Source organism: Hermetia illucens, chromosome 3 (genome assembly GCF_905115235.1).
Source record: "Hermetia illucens chromosome 3, iHerIll2.2.curated.20191125, whole genome shotgun sequence".
Taxonomy (NCBI): domain Eukaryota; kingdom Metazoa; phylum Arthropoda; class Insecta; order Diptera; family Stratiomyidae; genus Hermetia; species Hermetia illucens.
This window is the reverse complement of record NC_051851.1, coordinates 49573256-49595119: the sequence shown is the minus strand read 5'-3', so window position 1 is coordinate 49595119 and position 21864 is coordinate 49573256. Positions and strand designations below refer to the sequence as shown.

At 42.4% G+C, this 21864-nt stretch overlaps 1 protein-coding gene across 3 annotated transcripts; it reads right to left on the bottom strand.

Annotated features, from left to right (window-relative positions):
• Positions 1-5850: 5850 nt before the first annotated feature.
• On the bottom strand, positions 5851-15671 carry LOC119651729 (trypsin epsilon-like). Of its 3 annotated transcripts, none has more exons than XM_038055456.1 (8): positions 15483-15671; positions 15315-15422; positions 15071-15208; positions 14905-15021; positions 7097-7261; positions 6733-6920; positions 6389-6670; positions 5851-6265 (listed from the first exon to the last, which is right to left on the bottom strand). In XM_038055456.1, the coding sequence occupies exons 1-7, from the start codon at positions 15609-15611 to the stop codon at positions 6562-6564; spliced, it is 954 nt and encodes a 317-aa protein (XP_037911384.1). In that variant the 5' UTR covers positions 15612-15671; the 3' UTR covers positions 5851-6265; positions 6389-6561. The 3 variants fall into 3 exon arrangements, with proteins under 3 accessions (XP_037911384.1, XP_037911385.1, XP_037911386.1); XM_038055457.1 differs by having other exon boundaries at positions 14905-14997; XM_038055458.1 differs by lacking the exon at positions 7097-7261.
• Between the last annotated feature and the right edge of the window lie 6193 nt (positions 15672-21864).

Below are 21864 nucleotides of genomic sequence, written 5' to 3'. Positions count from 1 at the left end.
ACTTCGTCGGAACAAATTTTCAGGATATTATTTGTACAATTGATTTTTTGATCCATCTTAGGCACTGTAGTTCGGAACTCAAATGATTACTCCCGGGGAACCTACTTCCAGTCTGCCCGTAACCATATAATATTAAACTAACCATTTTGCTGGTGGAATCGCAATGATTTTACCCTTTTAAGGCACGCTTATTTAACAATGGATCATCATCATCATCAACGGCAACAACTGCCTTAGTAAGGAACTCCAGACAATCCGCTTTTGCGCCGAGGTCCATCAATTCAAAATCCCTAAATGCTGTCTGGTGTCCTGATCTACGCCGTCGCTCCACCTCAGGCAGGGTCTGCCTCGTCTTCTTTTTCTACCACAGATATTGCCTTTATGGAGTTTCCGGGCTGGATCATCCTCATCCATACGGATTAAATGACCCGCCCGTCGCAACAAGACGGTCGTGGTATCGCGAATCCCCTTCCCCAGGACCAGGTTGAAGAGGACGCATGATAGGGGATCCCATTGTCTTAGAGCCTTGTTAACGTTGAAAGGTCTCAAGAGTGATCCTCCTGCTTTTATCTGGCCTTGCACGTTGGTCAGAGCCAAACTAGTCAGTCTACTCAAGATACCGAATTCTCTCATGGCCATGTACAGTTTTACTATGGCTACGTTTTCATAGGCAGCTTTAAAGTTAATGAAAAATGATGCAAATGATGGCTATATTCCAACAGTTTTTCCATCACTTGCCGTAGAGAGAAAATCTGAACTGTTGCAGATTTGCCTCGAGTATAGCCTCTTTGGTAAGGGAAAATGATGTTCTGGACGTATGGGGCTATCCGGCCTATCAAGATAGTGGAGAATATCTTATAGATAGTACTCGGCAACGTGATACCTCTCTAATTGGTGCATGGTGTGATATCTCCCTTTTTATGTATGAGACAGATAATATCTCGTTGCCAATCGTCAGGCATTGATTCGCTTTCCTATATCTTGAGCACAAGTTGATAAACCACTTGGTGTAACTGGTCGCATCCATAGTTAACCAATTCGGCCGAAAAATTGCATGGACGGTAGATGCCGTTGTGGAAGTCGTGGATGCGATTCGTCGAGACTTTTACTTTAGTGGCAGCATTTGTCCGCCGACCTCCGACTCACACATATTTTGGTTGTTGAGCAGTTCATCAAAATACGCAACCCAATATACCCATTCTTTCGGCAATCAGATTTCCCTCTTTGTCTGGGTAGGATGAGCATCGAGGTGTATAAGGCTTCATCCTGCTGACTTGTTGATAAAACTTCCGCGCCTGGTGCGGTTGCACCCTGTACTTTTCTAGTTCACACACTTGTTGGTTCTCCCAGGCTTCCCTTTTCCGTCTGTGAAGTTGTTTTTTCCGTTCGACTGAATTCGTGATAGGTCTCTGTACGGACCCGCGCCCTTTGCAAATGCACCATTACTCAGTATGCGGCATTTTTCCATTCCATTACTAGCTTACACTCATTGTCGAACCAGCCGTTCCGACTTTTCTTGCTGCTGGGATCAAGTATCTTTGTGGCCGTATCAATGATAATGCTCTTCAGGTGGTTGTGAAGATCATTTATTGATGCTTCATCTCCATGACATCTGTTAGCTGCCTATATTGTCGCGTTCAATCGTACGTGGTCAATTTGGTTGAAAATGATCCCGTCAGGAGAAGCCCACGTATGATGGTGATTTCGTGCGATACTGCTGTTAACAATAGATGGAACAAAAAAATATAACTCATCCCCAAAATCAATAAATTGACATCCAAACATTGGTCTATTCAGTGCGATTATTGAGAAAACATTTTCTGACTTTAATTAGGCAAAGACAGATTTTGAATGTTTCACATTTCCAATCATCATCATCAACGGCACAACTACCGGTGCCCGGTCTAGGCCTGCCTTAATAAGGAACTCCTGGCATCCCGGTTTTGCGCCGAGGTTAACCAATTCGATGTACCCAAAAGCTATCTGGCGTCCTGACCTACACCATCGCTCCATCTTAGGCAGGGTCTGACTCGTCTTCTTTTTCTACCATAGATATTGTCCTTATAGACTTTCCGGGTGGGCTCATCCTCATCCATACGGATTAAGTGACCCGCACACCGCAACCTATTGAGTCGGATTTTATCCACAACTTGACCGTCATGGTATCGCTCATAGATTTCGTCGTTATTAGGATACGGAATAGTCCATCCTCATGTAGGGGGCCAAAAATTCTTCGGAGGATTCTTCTCTCGAACGGGGCCAAGAGTTCGCAATTCTTCTTGCTAAGAACCCAAGTCTCCAAGAAATACATGAGGACTGGCAAGGTCATTATCTTGTACAGTAAGAGCTTTGACCCTATGGTGAGACGTTTCTAGCGGAACAGTTTTTGTAAGCTGAAATAGGCTCTGTTGGCTGCCAACAACCGTGCACGGATTTCATCGTCGTAGCTGTTATCAGTTGTGATTTTCGACCCTGGATAGGAGAAATTATCTAAAGTCTCAAAGTTGTAGTCTCCTATCTTTATTCTTCCCGTTTGACCAGGGCGATTGGATGTTGTTTGTTGATTGGTTCTTGGTTCTGACGTTGCCACAATATGTATTTTGTCTTGCCTTCATTGATATGCAGCCCGAGATCTCACGCCGCCTGCTCGATCTAGATGAAGGCAGTTTGTACGTCTTACATTTCACATTTCCAATGTGATATATAAATAGACCTATCTGCAGTAGGCGCACCTTAGTAATTCGCACCTAATCGACATGTGCTTGGCTTGATTTTAACTTACCTTTTAAGGCTTTCCGTGCAGCAAAACCTTATCAGAATCGATTCGATGTCAAAAATTTGATTTAGATATGCAAGTGATTGTCACCTTCAATAATCTATTATCTGTGCACTATTGGTCCCTGAGAATAGTCCGAAGAATGTTAATATGGTTTCAACAACTACAGCTATTCTGTTGATGCCCCCAAATATAACATTCAAGCTGGTCGTTCTTCAGCGGAACCTGAACAACTGTCCCCTCATTCCAGTTCCTCAGAAATGTCTAGGATTCCCAAGGTTTCTTGATAAATAGAATTATCAGCTGTGTAGAAACAGCGGTGACTACCCGAAAATGTTTTGCTGCGAGTAGTGGAGGACCATTGCGTGCATTAAACCGGTTCCTCATTTTCAAAGTCCCGTCGGACCATAACTGAGAAACTACGTACCGCCGGAGCCCGATTTTCATCAATATTCTACAGCGGACTCTCGAGGATAACTGCTGTTCCCCACTGCCGAACTATAGTTAGATCATTCTTATATATAAGCAGTTGATATTGGCCTTAGAGGTCGGAACTCTCCAAATCTTCGGGTAAATCAGGACAAGGTACGCAAGTCGCATTCATGTTACTCGTGACTATTGCAGCTTTCCTCAAACTTCATTCAGTTCCTCATGGAAATCCTCTTTCTCCTCTGTATAAAAAATTACTGTTAGTGCATAAAACTATACGGTTGAAATGTTCCTATTTCTGGCCCGAAATTTACCAGGAAACGCCTTGTAATTTCTATAACCATTAATTCAACACACGAGTGTGACAATATAATTTTAAAAGATTACTCCTCAGAGTCCCACCACCCATTCTTGGGTGGTACCGCTGGAATTCCCGCTGAAGTTGGAAAAACTGAGTGTTCTGAATAGCCTGCATAATGTTGTTCAGAATCGAACGTATATTCAACAATCCAATTTGGATCCCTTTGGCGATAGCAAAAGATCCTATCGGAGAAATCAATTCCTCCACGAATGATAGTTTCCCTATCTATAATATAAGATAATTAAGGATTTGTAGGTTGCAAGCCCACGAATCCCTATTCCTTTTCGGATTAGCCGGAATGAAGTTTACCACACTTACACCATGAGATGCCGAGGTGTTGTGCAGTCATTCATATTATAGTGATTCCCCTCTCAAACAGGTTTGAGACCGTGCACGAAAAAGTTTCGAGACAGTTCCATTAAACAACCTTCTGAGGAAAGTTGACTACAGTTTCACCCAAAGTAACGACAATTTTTCAGATTCTTTCTCATCTCTACCCTGGAAGCATCATGATCAGAAATTCGGATATTATAAAAAAGGAGGTGTGAATGCAGATAGGCACAGACATTTGTCTGTCTGTTACCTGAAGCGGACAGATATCAGTCTCAGGCGAATGTCGGTACCAGAAGGATGCCTCTGATTATCTCAGACAATAAATGGACAAAAGACACAGACTAAGTGAAACGTATGTGTGCGTCATACAAATGCTTATCTCCAACAACCAACAAAACAATGGCCCCGTCTTCTCAGAACTAATGTCTACGCCTCCTTCAGATAACAGGCAAACAAATGTCAATTTGTGTCTGATATGCGTGGAGACTGAAAACTACTATACGTAGATGTTTTGGAATGCATGTTTGCATAGAGCAGTGAAAGCCAATTCCGATGCATCTAGATGCATACTGTGACCGACAATTTTTACACCTTTATGCACAAATATATACGCAGCAAGTCGAGGTGTCTACTTATGCACGTACTGTGGGAAGCCATATTCTGGATTAACCTAATCAGGAAAAGAAAAGGAAACTCTGAGCTGAAAAGTACTCGAAGAGCTCATCAGGTATAGACTCTCTGTCGAGGCATAGAGCCGCCGATCTCAACGAATAGTGCTCCTCATAACGCTTGATGTCAGAAATGCTTTCAAATCCGTAAGGTGAGCAAATAGGCATAGCGCCTAGCGCTCCGAGCTATATCTTGCAAATATTGAAGGATTATCTTAAAGACGGCTCCCTGCTCAATGAGATGCTAAAGAGCCAGAGGAGATGGAGATCAAGTCGTGAGCAGACCAGGAATCCATCCCGGTTGGACGTCTAAAACGCTTCCTACGATAATCTGCTAAGACTCGATATACCAGAAGGATCACGGCTGATCGATTATGCAGACGACGTTGCCGGAGGTAGTATTGAACAGACGCAAAACAAACTGGGCATATTGCTGCGATTTCTAAGCGGTCGGCTAATGGCGAATATTGGGAGCCCTATATCTACTACCAGAGGTCTTCTTTTGAGAGCAACGCAGTCCATTCTGCTCTACGGTACAGAGGTATAGGCTGATGCTGGAGGTACATCGTAAGCACCTTTTTCAAGTGTAGAGATCGGACGCCTAGCGAGTAGCATCTGCTTATCGCACGGTCTCAGAACTGGCTGTGATTGTGATCGCGAGAGTGATTTCTAAGAAACGTAGAGCCATCTACATCCACAAGAGCGAAGATTTAGCAGAGGTAATTTCCCTTGAAAAACGTTAACGCACGCTTACCAAGCGGCAACTCTCTTGGCAAAGTGAGCCAAGAGGCGGATTGACTGCGCGGCTGATCGGCAATAAAGATCCGTGACTGATTCGAAAGCATGGTGAGATTGATTATTTCCTTACCCAGCACTAAGTGGGCATGGAGGCTTTCAGTCTTACCTGCACAAGATTGGGAAGGAACGATCTTCTGATTGTGTGATTGTCTGTTCTACGTTGGTGAAAGAAATTTCCGGTAGAGCGGGAGGGCTAGCCCGAAGAAATGTGTCAAACGGTTCCAGGCTAGTCCTCTAATGACAGGGAGGTATTTAGCTGTTAGTCCGACGACGTTGGGAGAGTCCAACACTATACGAGTGTGTGCCTACTCTCTGAGTAGCAATGTCCTCTTCAGATGCTGACATTTTCTTAAGCAAGCAAACATTTTTCTGAGGCGGACAAACGCCTTTTTTTCTTTTCTTTGTCCATGTCATAAACACAAACATTTGCCTGAGCCAAACTCAAGATAATAATAGTATTTTAAATATTTTTAAATATCTGCACATATATTGCAAAAAGTATATTTTATTGTTTGTTTTATTTCAATTGTTTTCTGTATTTTATTTTGCGTATCTTAATGACAAACTTCACCTCCAAAAGTTTGGGCAGTTCTACGTATTAGGGAACTGATAATAAAAGTGATGAAAAGGAAATAACTTAAATTAAAAAAAATATATAAAAACGAGGTGAAGGCGTTGTTGACATTACGGCACATCACCAGCAATCCGCGTTTATTTTCACAACAGACGAGTCCTTAGCATGCGGTCGTCGGTTAGGCAAAATACTAGCCAATGCCAAATAAGTTGTTCTGCTTTACAAACGTTGTGTAAAGATTTCGGATTTTGGTCGATTATCACTGATGAGATCCGTCTTTCAAAATGTAACAGTATCCCAGATTTAAACGTACATTAGTGGTAATTCTGAAATAATTTATAGTTTTATATATTCATCTAAAATTTAAAATATCAATTTTTTCTTACAAAAATATTTACTTAAACATGTAAGTTTTGCCGCTTATTCTATGTAACGAAAGTGAACCTTACCTTCCTTCAGATTTTTGGGTCAAGGTTACGAACCCAGGTGCTACTCTCCTTTATGATTTTCTATCCACATTTAGATAACTCCACTTTCAGATTCACCAATAGATTCATAAAGATAAAATTAAGCAGATACAACTCGCTCATTATAAGCCTCGTTAATGCAAACTAATTACACACTATGCCCCGCAGTTTTCGCCCAAAATATTTTCAAAATTGAAACTGTACCAGGAGGTGACCAGAACTGCGACGCAAAGTAAAATTTTACTTGGAAAACAATCACCAGATCTAGAAAATGCGAATTTTATCCAATTAATACAATCTTTCCAACAAAATAGAGGTGCTTATACCTAGCTAAGTATACTTTGGTAATGCCGAAGTCCGATTTACCATCCCACTGGATAGCGGATTCAATCCAACTTTTAAATGAAAACACATTGATAAAATTCATTGGGAGACTTGTGTTTGTGCAGGACAATCCAAACGACATAAATCCGTAAAGTGTATCGTTGCAAGTTAATGGTCCACCCAAGTCTTCCTAAAATTAGAGAAGTCGCTATATTTAAACAAACAAGGGAGCATTATTGAGAAATAATCAATTGTTTATTTCGAAGTTGATATAACAGTCATATCTATCGCAAATATCTTGGTATCCAACAATTGAAAACTCCAAGAAATACTACAAAAAAAAATAACAAAATTGACGTAACTTACTATGCATATTTCCCCGTCTCTAATAACAACACATAGGTTTGTAGCATTATTGAAGAACGACATACCAGCACTTATACAAATACGGGGTTCTACAATTTCCACGTTTGTCCAAAGGAGGCTTTCTGATAATTTCATTTTCTGCGCATGCTTTAAACTTTGGCCTCTCTTGTAAAGTAATAAAAAATATTATAAATTCATTTCTCCAAAAGAGGGAGGTAATAAAGTAGTTGCAAAATACGAACTATTTACTTGAGCTGCGCAAATTTTCCTACCGTTTCCATCCAATAAATCGAAGACCGGAATATAGAAACCCTTAACACACATCATCGGACTTACTATCGTTCAATCATTGCTACCTCATTCATTCTAACAAAATATTTCATATTATCTAAGAATGGAATTAAAAACTCACCATAATACCATTATCTACCAAGCCACAAAATATTCCATATTTAGATACCTACTCAAATAATGTCAATAACAGTGTAATATTGTATTTTACAAATTTTCTGGAACCCCCTTAAATTCATCCCAGGGGTGGAAGCACAATAATACAATAGCCTAGGACATAAAATATAGGACGGTACAGGAAAGTTTGTTGAAAATCCTAATATTATTAAAAAGGTTATTGTGTGTCACCTGTTTCCTGTAAATTTACAAAACCTAGAAACATCATATGTAAGATTTCAGCATTATATTGGAGTAAACTAAATAAATATAAATCTAAAATCGATTACTAAAATATTACACAAAACTTTTCGTATCTGAACGGCAGGATTTCCTGTTTTAGACTTACGTGAAAAACATAAACGACTTTATGTAAAAAATGTAAACGCTGCAAGTCCTTCATGGATACGCATACGTATTCAAGCACACGTGTGCTGGATTCAAAAGCATCATCAACAACCGGTGTCTGGAATAGATCACCCTTGATAAGGAGGAGCTTCACCAACGCGATGTCCCAATCTGTTGCCTGGCGCCCTCACCTATGCCATCGCACCATTTGGAGCAGAGTCCCCCGCATCTTCTTTTCTACCATAGATATTGCATTCCCACTCATACGGATTAGTTGACCTGCCCACTGCAACCTATTGAATAGCATTTTATCCATAGGCAAGCAATCGTGTTATCACTCACAAATTACATTGTTTTATAGGAATTGTTGAACCTGGTTCAGCAGCGAGATTATTATTTTCACCACTGATACATTCGCAACACACTGTTTCTGATCCGAGCCAATGGTTATGCTGCCCACTATTATGCATTACAAGGTTTATCCTTATTCCTGCAGCCCAAAAAGTAGACATGTTTTGCACTTCCTTCTACGTCTTCACACGCAGAAAAATGGGAAGCTTCTCCGCCTCCCCCCTCCCCAACAGTTTAATTGGTGGAAATACTTTCTTTAATCATAGTGTTCATTCAGGAATTGCAATAGATCGTAGTTCGTCTAGCAACTTTTCCTTTCGATCCACTAACAAGAAGACTACCTCCCTCCTGTGAAACTGCCTTGACAAGCCTTGAAGTTTTGCGGGACAAAAAATATAGCATCCTGTGGGCAGGGCTTTTCTGTTAAGATCGCAGTTGCGTTCTGCGCATATTTCACCTCCTGTGTATGGCCTCCTTGTCCACTAGCTTATATTTTTAATAAGGCTATGTGTCCACGTCCGTTCCTTGCCTACTTAAAGGCTATTTGCCAGGCAGAAAGAAACCTCATTCGCTCAGTTTTTTTTGTTGTACCGCTCCCTTGTTGCACGCCTTATAATCGATACGCTCGGCCAGAATTTTTGCCTGAATCATCCCTGCGATGATTCCGCTGGCTCATAAGATATATTAATCGATAGACGCACTTTATTCACCCTATTACACAGGAGGGCAGCAACCATACAGGGGCTTCTGGCGACGCTGTTCAGCTCCCCCGACTTTCCCATAAGTATGAACTATCCTGACTCTCTGGACCAATCTGCTTATCGATTATGGTGGATTCCATTATTCGGACTTTCCGTGTACCACTAGTTGTCACTCTCCATGTACTGCTCCTATATGTTGGTGTTGAAATACCTGCATTTCCAAATTTTTGTAGAAAAAAGCATGCGACATAAAATGCGGTATTTTGCCGATGGAAGCAAGGGTTCCTAGAAGTGTGAATTCTTCTCCTCTGAAATACCCCTACTGCATAGATATTTTCACTTATACTCTCTGTTGACTCTTGCGAAAGCTTTCCATCGAAATCCATGAGAGCCATGCACAGATATAAACTCTCCTCACTGTTTCAAAATGATCCGAAAGATGTTAACCTGATTAGCGCCTGTCAATCAGGATGGTGGTGGTGTTCTTTGATTCCAGCTTTACCTTAGCTTATATCTTCGTGGCAAACACTCCTCGAATAATCGCACGGTGTCCTTCTTCTGGCTTTCTTAACGACCATCCCCTTGTTCCATTGCCTGGGAAAGATCTACAAATCCAAGATTGGAAAATGAGTGGAAATGACTGGTCTGCAGAAACTGCAGAGACAGCAAGGAACTGTTCCGCGGAGAAACTTTCAAAGCAGACTTTACCCCGCTTGAGCAGCTCGACTACTGATAACGTCTCTGATAATGACTCTGATAAGGCTTACAACCACCTGCAAGTTCTTTTGTGCGATATTCGGTAACGAAATCGTTACTATTTGAGACACCTTGCTTGGCCCAGAATGTCCAGCGAGTCGCCAAGATTTTCGCTCCAGTTGCAGAAAGCGAGCATTTACAGGGACCTCGATGCTGTTTTAAAGAAGTGTGCGTACACTACCGAAACCACTCATAAACCGTTTAAGATAGCCAATAGTCGTAGCGGTGAGCTCATCACCTATCCGTGGCATTGTTGACGTTTCGGTAGCAGTAAAGTTTTGGAATTTATAGATTGCTAGCCCACTATCCCTGTAATAACAAATCGGCATTAATGTGAATCTATTCCTAAAATCTAGCTCAATCTTTTTTCGAATTAGAACACATTTTTAAAATTTTTTGGCTTTTAAAAATGCATGAAAACTGTTAAGGAGTTGAAAGTTAACTTAGCTTAGGTGGCGCCAATTAGCGCTGTAATGTGCCCCAAGCCCCGAAAGCCCTGACTGCTGTAAGAGGAGCAAGAATCCAGCTGAATTATATCATATGAAGGATAGAAACTCCTTCCTCCTATAATTGGAGATCTCTTTGAGGTCCCCAAAAAATTGTCGTCAGTCTGTGTTCACGGTGTTGGAAGGCAGCACCATCCCCATCGCTAGTAGTGGTCTTTATTTTGACATAAGTATATCGATATTTGTTCGCTTCCTCAGTCCCGGGTTTTTACTCACATAATAAAAACCACTACTACCGACGGAGACGGTGTTGCGTTTTAATCCATTGATCTATTTACTCACACGTCACTGAGAACGGGAAAGGAAATATCTATATATGTCAAAATAAAAACTGCTACTAGTCACGGAGCCAGTGTTCCGTTTTAATTCCCCAAAAAATTGTTTACCTAGTTTCTACAACCTGGCTAGCTAAAGTAGCCAATCCCAAATGAAGTGCCTGCTGATTCCTCCCTCCTCCGGAAGCAACCTAAAGATCTACGCCTCGTACAAGAGGCAGTCCTACACCTATTTACACGCGTTCGGCTTGGATTTGTCGCAAGCGGTGATCCTTCGCCAGCTGAGGTCAGTAGCTGTTAAGAATTGCGAATGGATTCAACCAGCAGACGCTAGTAGGACACCAACTGGGTTCACAGGGGACTGCCAAGAATAGAGCCCCGCCTGGCCAGTCCGTCAGCCCGCTTATTACCCTATATGTTTTTATGATCCGGAACCCAGAGTAGAACAGCTTTGAGCATGCCACCCAGTAAAGCACAGTGAAGTGGGAAGTGTTATGGTGTGCGACTTTTACGGGGCGGACGACGTGGGTAATGTGATATTCATGAAGACGAATAAGGATGCGAATATTTACATCTGAATTTAAAAAAAAGTCTGCATATCTCTGTCAAACTTTCAAGATAGGTCAAGAAAGTGGCTCAGCTAAGCTAGAAACTACGCAAAACCCTTCCACAATCCTCGTACGGCAATATTATTGAGAATCTGTAGGATTATGTGAACGATAGGCTCTGCGAAGGACCCATTTCGAGCAAAAAGTACTTGATGGAACGTCTTCTCGAATAAAGGACGAATAAAACGCATAGAAAGTTTCTCACATAAGATGAACACGGAACCTTTATATCCTGAGTACCAGCTTCCGGTGCTCCGTGTGGAAGGGCACTTAGGTCACACACACTTAGTAAAAACCAACATGCTTACCAACGTGGAAAGTCCTGTGAGTCTGCTCTTCATTCTTTGGTCACAAAGATAGAGGATGCAACTTTGAATGGTGAGTACGAGATGGGGGTGTTCGTGGACATTGAAGGGGCTTTTGACTGTGCGCCTTTTCAAAAACTTTGTGATGCCGCCAGAACGCATGGTGTTGATGATGCTTTAATTAAGTGGATCCACGCTATGCTAACGCAAAGATCGTTACCTGACTACTGAGGCAACGAAGGGCTGCCCCCAAGGAGGTGTGTTTTCGCCGCTTCTGTGGAGTATGCTGATCGACTCACCACTATGCGAACTGCAAAATTTGCCAATACACGCTCAAGCTTATGCTGATGACGTGGCTGTACTTGCTGTTGATCGGGATCTTGGAACGGTGTGTAGGAATATACAGCGTGCCGTTGATTTGATAGACAGCTGGTGCCTTAGACATGGTTTGTCAGTTAATCCAAATAAAACCCACAATGGTTTTATTCACAAAAAGGAGAAAACTGGATGGACTTTGCCTCCCTGAGATGAGGGGCACTACCCTTCAACTCTCCGAAGAAGTGAAATATCTGGGGGTCATTCTAGATAAAAAAAACTTCTTTGAAAAAAACATGTAGAGGTAAAGATGAAACGAGCTCTCACATCCGTAGTGTGGTGGGTTAAGGTGAGACAAAAAGGTTTTCACCGTAAACTAGCTGCACTGCAAACAACTGTTTGTCTGGGTATCACTGGTGCCATGAGCATGACATCCGGCGCAACTCTGAATGCACTACTCAATTTGCAGCCCCTGGATATATTTATTCAAAGCACTGCAATGAGAGCAGCTCATAGACTAATTCGATTAGATCTATGGGAAAACAACGGATGTGGGGGGGCACAGAGCATTGGAAGAGTTACTGGGAGGACTGAATCCATTCTTACAATGCCTTCCGATTCTCGTGTCCCCATACATCTGTTTGGTAGAAGATATGTAGTTACCCTGAAGCGTAGAGAGGATTGGGAAGACCCAGAGGAATGCGTGGCGGGATATACGGAAGTCTTCTACACCGATGGCTCAAAAACAGAAGAGGGTTCTGGAGCCGGAGTCTACCTCTCAAATAAAAACGAGAAGTGGGCTTTTCCTTTGGGACAATATGCAACGGTTTTTCAAGCCGAAGTTTATGCGATCCTAGGGGTGGCAAACTGGGTGGTTGGCGAGCGGTTGAAGGGCAGGCGCATCGCAATCTGCAGTGACAGTCAAGCTGCATTGAGGGCATTGAGCCGTCCTTTGATCACCTCGAGAATCGTTCAGGAATGCAGAAACCGTTTGAACTCTATGTCTAGATTCAATACGGTGGAACTACTCTGGGCACCTGGTCACTGCGGCATAGAGGGAAATGAAATCTCGGACGCTTTAGCGAAAGAGGGGTCAATCTCCCCTATGTCGGGACCGGAGCCAGCAATTGGGGTATCAATGGCATTGGCTAAATCTGTTTTCAAAAACTGGGAACAAGTTTCCCATAATGACAGGTGGCAGAGCCTAAATGCTGCTCGACACACCAAACTTTTCCTGCCAGAACCCAACATACGTACCGCAAAGTTCATCCTATCGAAAAGCAGGAGGACTTGCAGGTGTATTGTGGGCATTCTGACAGGCCATGATCCACTAGCTGGGCATATGTTCAGAATAGAAATTACCGAAGATGATACGTGTCCCTCCTGTAATGAGGAAGCGGAATCCACGGAGCATTTCCTATGTGAATGCCCCGCCTATGGACGCATCAGGCATCAGATCTTTGGTGCCGATGTTCTCCAATTGCGACGGGTAGCATCACATCCACTAACGGAAATCCTGCGATACGTGAACGAATCCGGAATATTCCGTTAGACGGGGGACGCGAGTACAATGGGTCTACACGGCCTGAGTGCTCAGAAGCTGTAGCTTCTCCCCACCATACACACACACACACCCTATTTGTTTTTATGATCCGGAACCCAGAGGAAGACAGCTTTGAGCATGCCACCCAGTAAAGCACAGTGAAGTGGGAATTGTTATGGTGTGCGACTTTTACGGGGCGGACGACGTGGGTAATGTGGTATTCATGAAGACGAATAAGGATGCGAATATTTACATCTGAATTTAAAAAAAAATCTGCATATCTCTGTCAAACTTTCAAGATAAGTCAAGAAAGTGACTCAGCTAAGCTAGAAACTACGCAAAACCCTTCCACAATCCTCGTACGGCAATATTATTGAGAATCTGTAGGATTATGTGAACGATAGGCTCTGCGAAGGACCCATTTCGAGCAAAAAGTACTTGATGGAACGTCTTCTCGAATAAAGGACGAATAAAACGCATAGAAAGTTTCTCACATAAGATGAACACGAAACCTTTATATCCTGAGTACCAGCTTCCGGTGTTCCGACTTATTTTCTAAGTATACTTTTCCCATCTAAAATTCTTTAGGACTACGTTTCACCAACAGAATTAATTCTGCGCAAGTGAAAAGCCTAGAAAAGTCGATCAAAACCATTCATGGCCTAACCCGGATTTGAACCCAAGGCAACGAGATCTGAAGACCAACTCGCCTATCGCAGTCTTTAATGTCACCTCCTCAAAACTGCACAACCATTGGTGATTTGGATCTAATTTACGTAGTCTCATATAAAAATGCCAGAAGAAAATTACTGCATCTGCAAAGCCAAAATCTCTTCACTAACGAAATATATGAGGTCGGACCAAGAACTCAATACCCTTTCTAACTACGAGGCACGCCCAAAAGATAAGTGCTCGCAGACTCTCACAGCTATAGAGAATGGCTTTTCAACATGAAGCATGCCTACCGTATATCCTGCCCCTCTCCTTCAAAATAAGACCACTTCGAGGCCAGTATGTTAAAAATTTTTGACCCTTGCGACGTGATTCGCTTCCTCGTTGAGAGGGGAAAACTTCAGTTTGAGATTTTTAATACCGCTAACAGTGTTTGCGAGGATTGCCCACTACCAAAAGGCAGCCTGAACACTGGCGTCACACCTTTTTCATCCTCAGCAAAAAAAACTAAAAATTTCGTCTTAAAAAACATGGCGTCCATGTTTTGTAACCATAAAGACTTAACTAAATTCAAAATAGAAAGTGAGGATGCTGTTCAAGAAGTTTGCTTGCTGCACGACAATTTCAGACCTCATACAGCCAATAACCCCTGGACTCGTTTAAATGGGACGTTTTGAATCAACCCTAGCAGTCCCTGAATTAGCGCCTTCAGGTTAACACAGGTTCACTTCCCTGAAGGGGAAAATGAGTGGAAAAATGTTTACAAAGAACGAAATAGTGAAAGCAGAGGGTGAGCATCAGGTGAAGGAGCTGGCAGGAGACTTTTTCGAGGAAGCAAGAAAATGTTATTTAAATTAATTTTTTGACGACCACATAAATTCAGTACACTTACTTTCCGGACGTGCCACCTATACATATTCGATATAGTTGGAGACGAGCATTCATTCAACTGTAGCAGACAACAGCGTAACTATAACTTACCGATAATGTGGCACCCTCTATCCACCCAGATACAGTGCAAGTGGTACCTTCCGCAGCCGTGTTATTCGGTAAATAGAATGGCTGCAACGTTGACTTGTTTGTAAAATTTTTGGAGGTCTAAAATTAAATTGTTACAGGAATCGAAACTTTTGAAAAACATCAATACTCTTATTGCCGCTATATTATTACTCAATGTACGGGAATTGTAGAAAGGATGAATGGCAATTGCTTGCACATACCGGGTTTGTTTCCCAACTGCAATTCGTTTTGCCCTTGGATGACTATTATCGCTAATAACTTTTATCTAAAGTACGAAATATGAAAAATCGATTTGTATCTGTACATAATGTTTCAATTTTTTCGAGATTCATGTATTTGACTAGAAGAGTACAGAGCAGCTTCATACAAACCAGGTCATCGTTAATCTTGTGGAAACAGAAGGCAGCGGTAATAATTGTATCCAGCGACACTAAACATCCACTACACAAAAATCTACCAAAACGAGTTTGGATGGAAACCTTATACAAAAGAAAAACACCAATTTATCAAGTGAAATTTTCCTCAAAATCAAACCTTACTTGCCCTGGAACGAACCCATGCGCAGCCTCACTATCATTGACTGCACGATAAAAACCATTTAACTCTGAAGAGTTTTTAATTAAAACTATTACTGTAACAAGGAACAAAAAATTTTGACCGAAACCCATGAATATTCTAAATATAAACACATAAAACCAGACAAGCCAAACGTATTTTTGAAAATTAAATTGTTACTTGGATTGAAAGCAAATCAGATGTGTAAAAAGTTGTTTATCTTTAAAAGCAGAATTCTATCAAGCACAACCTAATTTAAAGTTGCTATTAATGTTCTGATGCAATCAGGGCAAATATTACATTAATAACTTCTAGAGGGAGTCAGTTCCAGTTCGCTAACTGAGCGAGCACTTGGTTTAGCATGCCTTCACAGCCTTGAAAACCAACGTCTAGCTGATCTTTTCTATTGTTTTTAAGGTTTGGTGTAAAACAAAACCTTATTGAAATCCGGTTAATGTCTGTCTGTCTGTCTTTTTTTTGTCGGTTAGGGGAGTCCATTACGAATACGTGTCTGGAATCTAGGACGTGCATGCCACACTCTTACCGACTAAAACCTGCCATGATCTCTACACTCATCTCGCGGAACCATCGTTCTACATTAGCTACAATCCCTTGGTGAGGTATAGCCCGTCAACCACATCTACATGCCATCGCTCACGTTTACCTGAAGTACACTTCAGCGACACCCACGACTTCCCGAGACGCTCGCACTCGTCCTCTAATGTTCTGCGCCAAGTCCGCTTGGGGCGTTCCACTCGTCATCCATCTTGAGAGAGTGGATTCCACTGCATCAGTGTGTACGAGTGGTAGGCATGTGCGCCAACCACGTCCTTCGTTTGAGACAGCGTCAGACCAGGTACTCCAATGACAGGACGCAGGTATTGGCGAAAGCTTGGAGCTTTTTGGTAACAGTGGAGTCCACTTTCGATATGTTACTCACATAGACGAACAGAAAAAGAACACTAGCACAGAGCACTAGATCTTGATGTTGAAGTAACTGCATTTCCAGACTTTAGACAGGGCAGCGAAAGCGGATCTAGCGGTGTTAATGCAGTTCGGTGCAACCGTCGGCAGAAACCATGCTTCCTAGATATACAAATTGATCGACGCTTTCGATGCTCTGCCCATTGATGCAGATACGGAGAGTGCTATGACCCGTTAGATTGAGATTTTTGGCTTTGGCTGTGTTTTATCTTCAGATCAACTGTACTTGCCCCTCTTTCCGAAACCAGAAACATTTCGCCAAGGTTCCTTACTCGGTAAAAGAGCAAACAGATATCATCAGCGTAGTTGGGGCATTTGAAGAAAGATTCAATCTCCACTCGTTCGGACAACGCAGCATGAAGAACGTCACCCATAAAAAGAAGAACTAATATCGGTGACTGGGTGTAACCATAACGAACTCCGTTTTGGACCTGAAAACCCTATGAGATTTTAACTAGGTGCAGCATGTGACATTTTGCGTCATCATAAGTCGTTCTGATAATAACTATTAGTTTCTCGGAAATGCCCCTTCTGCGTAAAGCACTTCAAATATACTCTCTCTTCACGCAATCAAAAGCTTTCTCGAAATCAATGAAGAGCAAGTACTGCGAAGATCTAAACTGCATGCAATGCAGAAGGTTCCGGAGCGGGCACCAGCCTGCTCTCTGCCCATCAAGCTTTGATGCATTCCAGGATTATTTTAGCTATTATTTTTGCGACACTAGGGCACACGCAGATACCCCTCCAATTGTCACACTCAAAGCGAGTCCCCTTCTCTGGGATATTGACAATTATCCCCTTCTTACACTTTTTGGGAGGAGACCGTCCAAGATTTACATACAAGTGGAAGTAGCAAATCTGCAGTAACTGAAGGTGCAGCGATAAATAACTTTGCAGACAGACCGTTCAGCCCAGTGGCTTTACTACGTTTGGGTGCATTGATGGCCACAATAATTTCTGTTCCGCTTGGAGAAACAGTCCGTATCCGCATGTTATGGTAACTAGCCATTTCATCTACAAAAAGAGGAACTTCACCGTATGTGATTCTGTTAAGAACCGTATCGAAGTGTTCTTTTCACTTCTCCAGTTATTCATCAACATGGATAAGAAGTCGACCGTTGACGCCCTTCACAGGACCATCGAAAGATTTGCGACCACAGGCAAACTCTTCCGTGACGCTGTATACATTTCTGGAATAATTCCAACCTGCGACATCCAACGCAATAGCAAATTCTATCTTGTCAAGGCGTACACTACGCTGAACTTCTTGGGATTTCGCTCGGTATCGGGTTCGAGTGCGTCAGGCCCGCCATCACTCGCAGTGGTCAATAGAGCCTTCAATCCCTTCCATTCATCGATCAGCTGCCACAATTCCGCAGTTAGCCCCTTCAAAGCGTGGTCAACGACCTATGTAGCACCCGAGAAAAGAACATTTTTGATGGCGGTCCAATGCTCATCGATATTTTCAGGCGGATTACTCAGTATATCTTCGATTCGATCAGCAAGATAGTTCTCCCATTGTCGGGTGACAATTAGGTCATACAAGCGGTCAATTTTGAACTTAAGAGGTCACAGCTCCTCAACCGTGCGAGAAGTAGCAGACGCAACGCGCAAGTGAACGTAAGGGACCATCAAATAGTGAACCCTTTCGAGGCCAATGTCAGCGCCTGTTGTTATGCACATCCAACAGACAACTCCTAAATCTGCTGCTAATCGCGAAGTAGTCGATCTGGTTCCTCGTACAGCGTCGGTCAGTTGAACCCCAAATGACCTTATGACGGGCTCTGTGCTCGACCAATGTGCCACCACTGAAGAGCCGGTGGAAACTGCAGAAATCCAGTAACCTCCCACCTTTACCGTCGCAGTCACCAAGATCGTATTTCCACATCTGAACAAGGTGTCGTCAGAGTCCACCTTGGCGTTCAGATCACCCATCACGATCGCAATGTCATCTTTAGGACATCTCCCCTGAACTGCTTTTAATTGCTTGTAGAAAGTATCCTTCTCCACTATATCGGATGTCTCCGTTGGCGCGTAGAATTGTGCAATTGTGATGCTCCTTAATCTGGACTGAAATCACTCAAATCAAGAGAGTGCGCCTTGCGTTAGAAATCAGAAGCGATTTTGACGTTTCGGTAGCGATAAAATTGACAATTGCAACTTCCGCGTGCCAAACTATACAGCATTTTCTACCGTTAGACGGGTATTTACCTCAGTTTCCAGGTTCTTCCTCTTGAGCAGATGAAGAAAACGTGTTCTGCATCTTCACCTGCACTTTCATATGTAAGACAATCAGGCGATTCATTGAAACCGAACCTGATGTACCAGCTGTACCTATCTTAACCGGTTAAAAACTGAGTCAAATCAAAACTCGTCTCACCGCGCTTTTGCGTAGTCCACATAAACTATTATTAACTTACATTTGGCATAGGAAAATCTGTCCGGCAGCCTTAGACAACTGACAAACAAATCTCTGTGCATATTTCAGACCTCAGACAGGCGAATATCTGCGTCAGACAAATGCCTGTTTCAGACAAAATATTTTTCTGCATCAGACTAATGTCTGTGTCTATCTCAAGCATCCTTGCTAATATTGAGCTGATGTTCGCTATTTTCTGCCCAGTAAGTTTCAGTGGGGTTTAAAGTTCAGCTTGGAGTGGAAAATTAAACCCAGGTGTTTAAGCGATAGCTAGGAGCGCACAAGATGCGCCCCGATGGAAATTTCAAGAGTTTCCTGTTTCCACCACTTACCAACTTCATCTTGAGTTCCGTAAGCTTCAACCTGAAGTTTTCAAGTCAATACTTGATCGCCTGTACAATCTTGCTTGCATTCATCTCTACTTCGTCGTAGTGGCTGGATATTATAACGACTCCAACGTCATCAGCGAATCCGGGACAACGGCTTGCTTAGGAACTGGTAAACGTAGAATGCCATCATACATTATGTTCCATTGTATAAGGCCCAGAACAGATCCCTGCAGAACTCCAGCGTTATATCATATGTTTTGGAAGTACGCAGTCGGTAGTAGTCAAAAATTGCACTTAATATGTAGTTTGGCGTTTGTATCGCAATGGTCGCTTCCATCTGGCAGATGCGGTTTCATCTAGCAGAATTGAACGCGTTCTTGATGTCGAGAGTCACCAGTGAGCAGTGTTTCCTATCGTCAAAGGCTTTCCAGGCCAGCTCCTGAACCACTTTGGTAGCATCAGTAGCTGACTGTTGGGAAGGTAGTTTCCGATGTTGGGGAAACAATGTCGGAGCTGTCTCCCACAGCAATCTAAGGCAAATAATAGAAGAAGACCTTTTGATTTTTATTGCCGGCATAATTGACTTGCACGTATTTCCTCATGGTTCAGAACTTGCCTCAAGTATGCCTGTTTATACTCGAAGTATCTTTCTTCATACTCTGCCGTGATTTTTTGACGTTGAGATCGCCTTTTGGCTTTCACCCATTCCGTAAGGCATTTCACTATTTTAGCGTTCCACTAGCTGTTAAGTTGTGCTTGCGAGAGTGTGTACGTCTTAGCATGGAAGTATCACATGCACGAAATATCTGTTGAAACAGTTGCGACGCTTTTTCTACGGCATTCCATTCCAATACCTCCAGAAATGAATCATCATCAGCAAATGATTTTGATGACAAACACGTTTTTGGTCTCTTCAGAAAGGGATTTATTGTTCTGGGTCGCTTATTAACGGTAATGCATATCGCTTAGTAGCCGCTATATAGTATATTCTACGCAAACATGTCAGTGTAGACACTTGATCAGCGACTCACTTATAGAAGTAAGATCCACGATGGAGAGTCAATTTCAAGGAAATATACTTATAGTAAATATGATAATATACTATTATTAATTTTATTTAAACGGGTATCGGCATGGGCAGTATTTTAAGGCCTAGATACCATGTCCATGGACCACCATATTTCTTTTCAGAACCGATTTTAATAAAGTTTTATTTTGCATAAAACCTTAAAAGCGAATTTCTGGAAAATTGTAATTGTATATCTCTCATTAATCCCCGTTTTCCCTTAATTAAGTCATCTACAACATCCTGTTTCGTTAGCATAAAGAAAGTCTTTAATTCCGTATGACAATACGAACTCATTTATAAGCTATACAACGGTCTTCTGTCTGCACCTTTGCAAGCTAGTCTTCAGCTTTCTAGAAGTGGGACAATACCAAGGAAAAGGGCAGCAGAAATTGTCCTCTTCTTACACCAGTTCAAATTCCACAAGGTTCAGTCCTCTTCGCAATCCTTTCTCACCTTTTACTGCGGACATCCTATACCGATAACTTTCTCGTTTGCATTACTATAAGAACTCATATTTGGACAAGCTGTATTGAAGTTTCACGTAGCGAAAGCTGACCCTCAATCTACAAAAATACAAAACAATTGTCCTTCTTATTAAATGGAGACCATACAAGGATTCACAGGCCCGCTTGTTTGCGGATTACTTATAAAAGTAATAAGCCAGCAATTCATGATGACAGACGTGGCAGGCACGCCTGGATGCCCCATTCCACCTGGACCCATGTTGAACTCAAAACACCACCCGGTTACCGGCAAGCCGGACGGGACCATCTGTTCCACTCTGGCCATGAAAGGCGTTGAAACGCAAATTTAAGATATTTTTGTGAACATTCAAAAAAGGTTTAGCAGCGATGAAGATGCGCATTCAATTCTCTCGCGCTGTCTTAACGGTCATTAAACCCTACATGTACCGGTTTGCCTTATCTTCTTTCAAGCCATCTCGATGGGGCAATCGAACAGTCCAAACTCACAGGCCAGCCGGATCCCATCCACCTTCACGTGATCGTGGATGGCGGCCTATAACTGTCTTTTCGACAGGAAAGGTAGAGTAATCCTCCTTACAAATCACCACCTCCATGTCCAATTCATTCCTCCACCCAAATAAAACGACCTTATCGTAGCTCTTTTCTCTTTCACCATCCCTTAGAGTCCATCAGTCATCAATAATACGGAAGTTGTGAAAATTCAGACCTCATGGATATTGAATTGAACCATTATATAGTCCCTACAAATGATAGATCGGGCATTGAATTATGTTTCTTAGATGTTGATAATTGTGTAGTTCTCCCACCAAATTCCTGCTGCTGATGCAATCAAAACTGTAAAGAGAAAATCCGAGTGAAAATTATGCGGAAAAATCGGGCCCGGACTGGAAAACAAACGAACCTGGGGTAAAAATAATACAAGCCTGCCTGTTATCCCCTTTTAAGGCTTTGTGTAAAACAAACGATTGACACCAAACTTTGTGGAGAGGTGGGTACTGTGAACGCTCACGCATACAGTAAGTTACATCATTCTGCGTCAAATTTAAAGGGGGAGGGGGTCCCCATAAATTCAAAACGGAG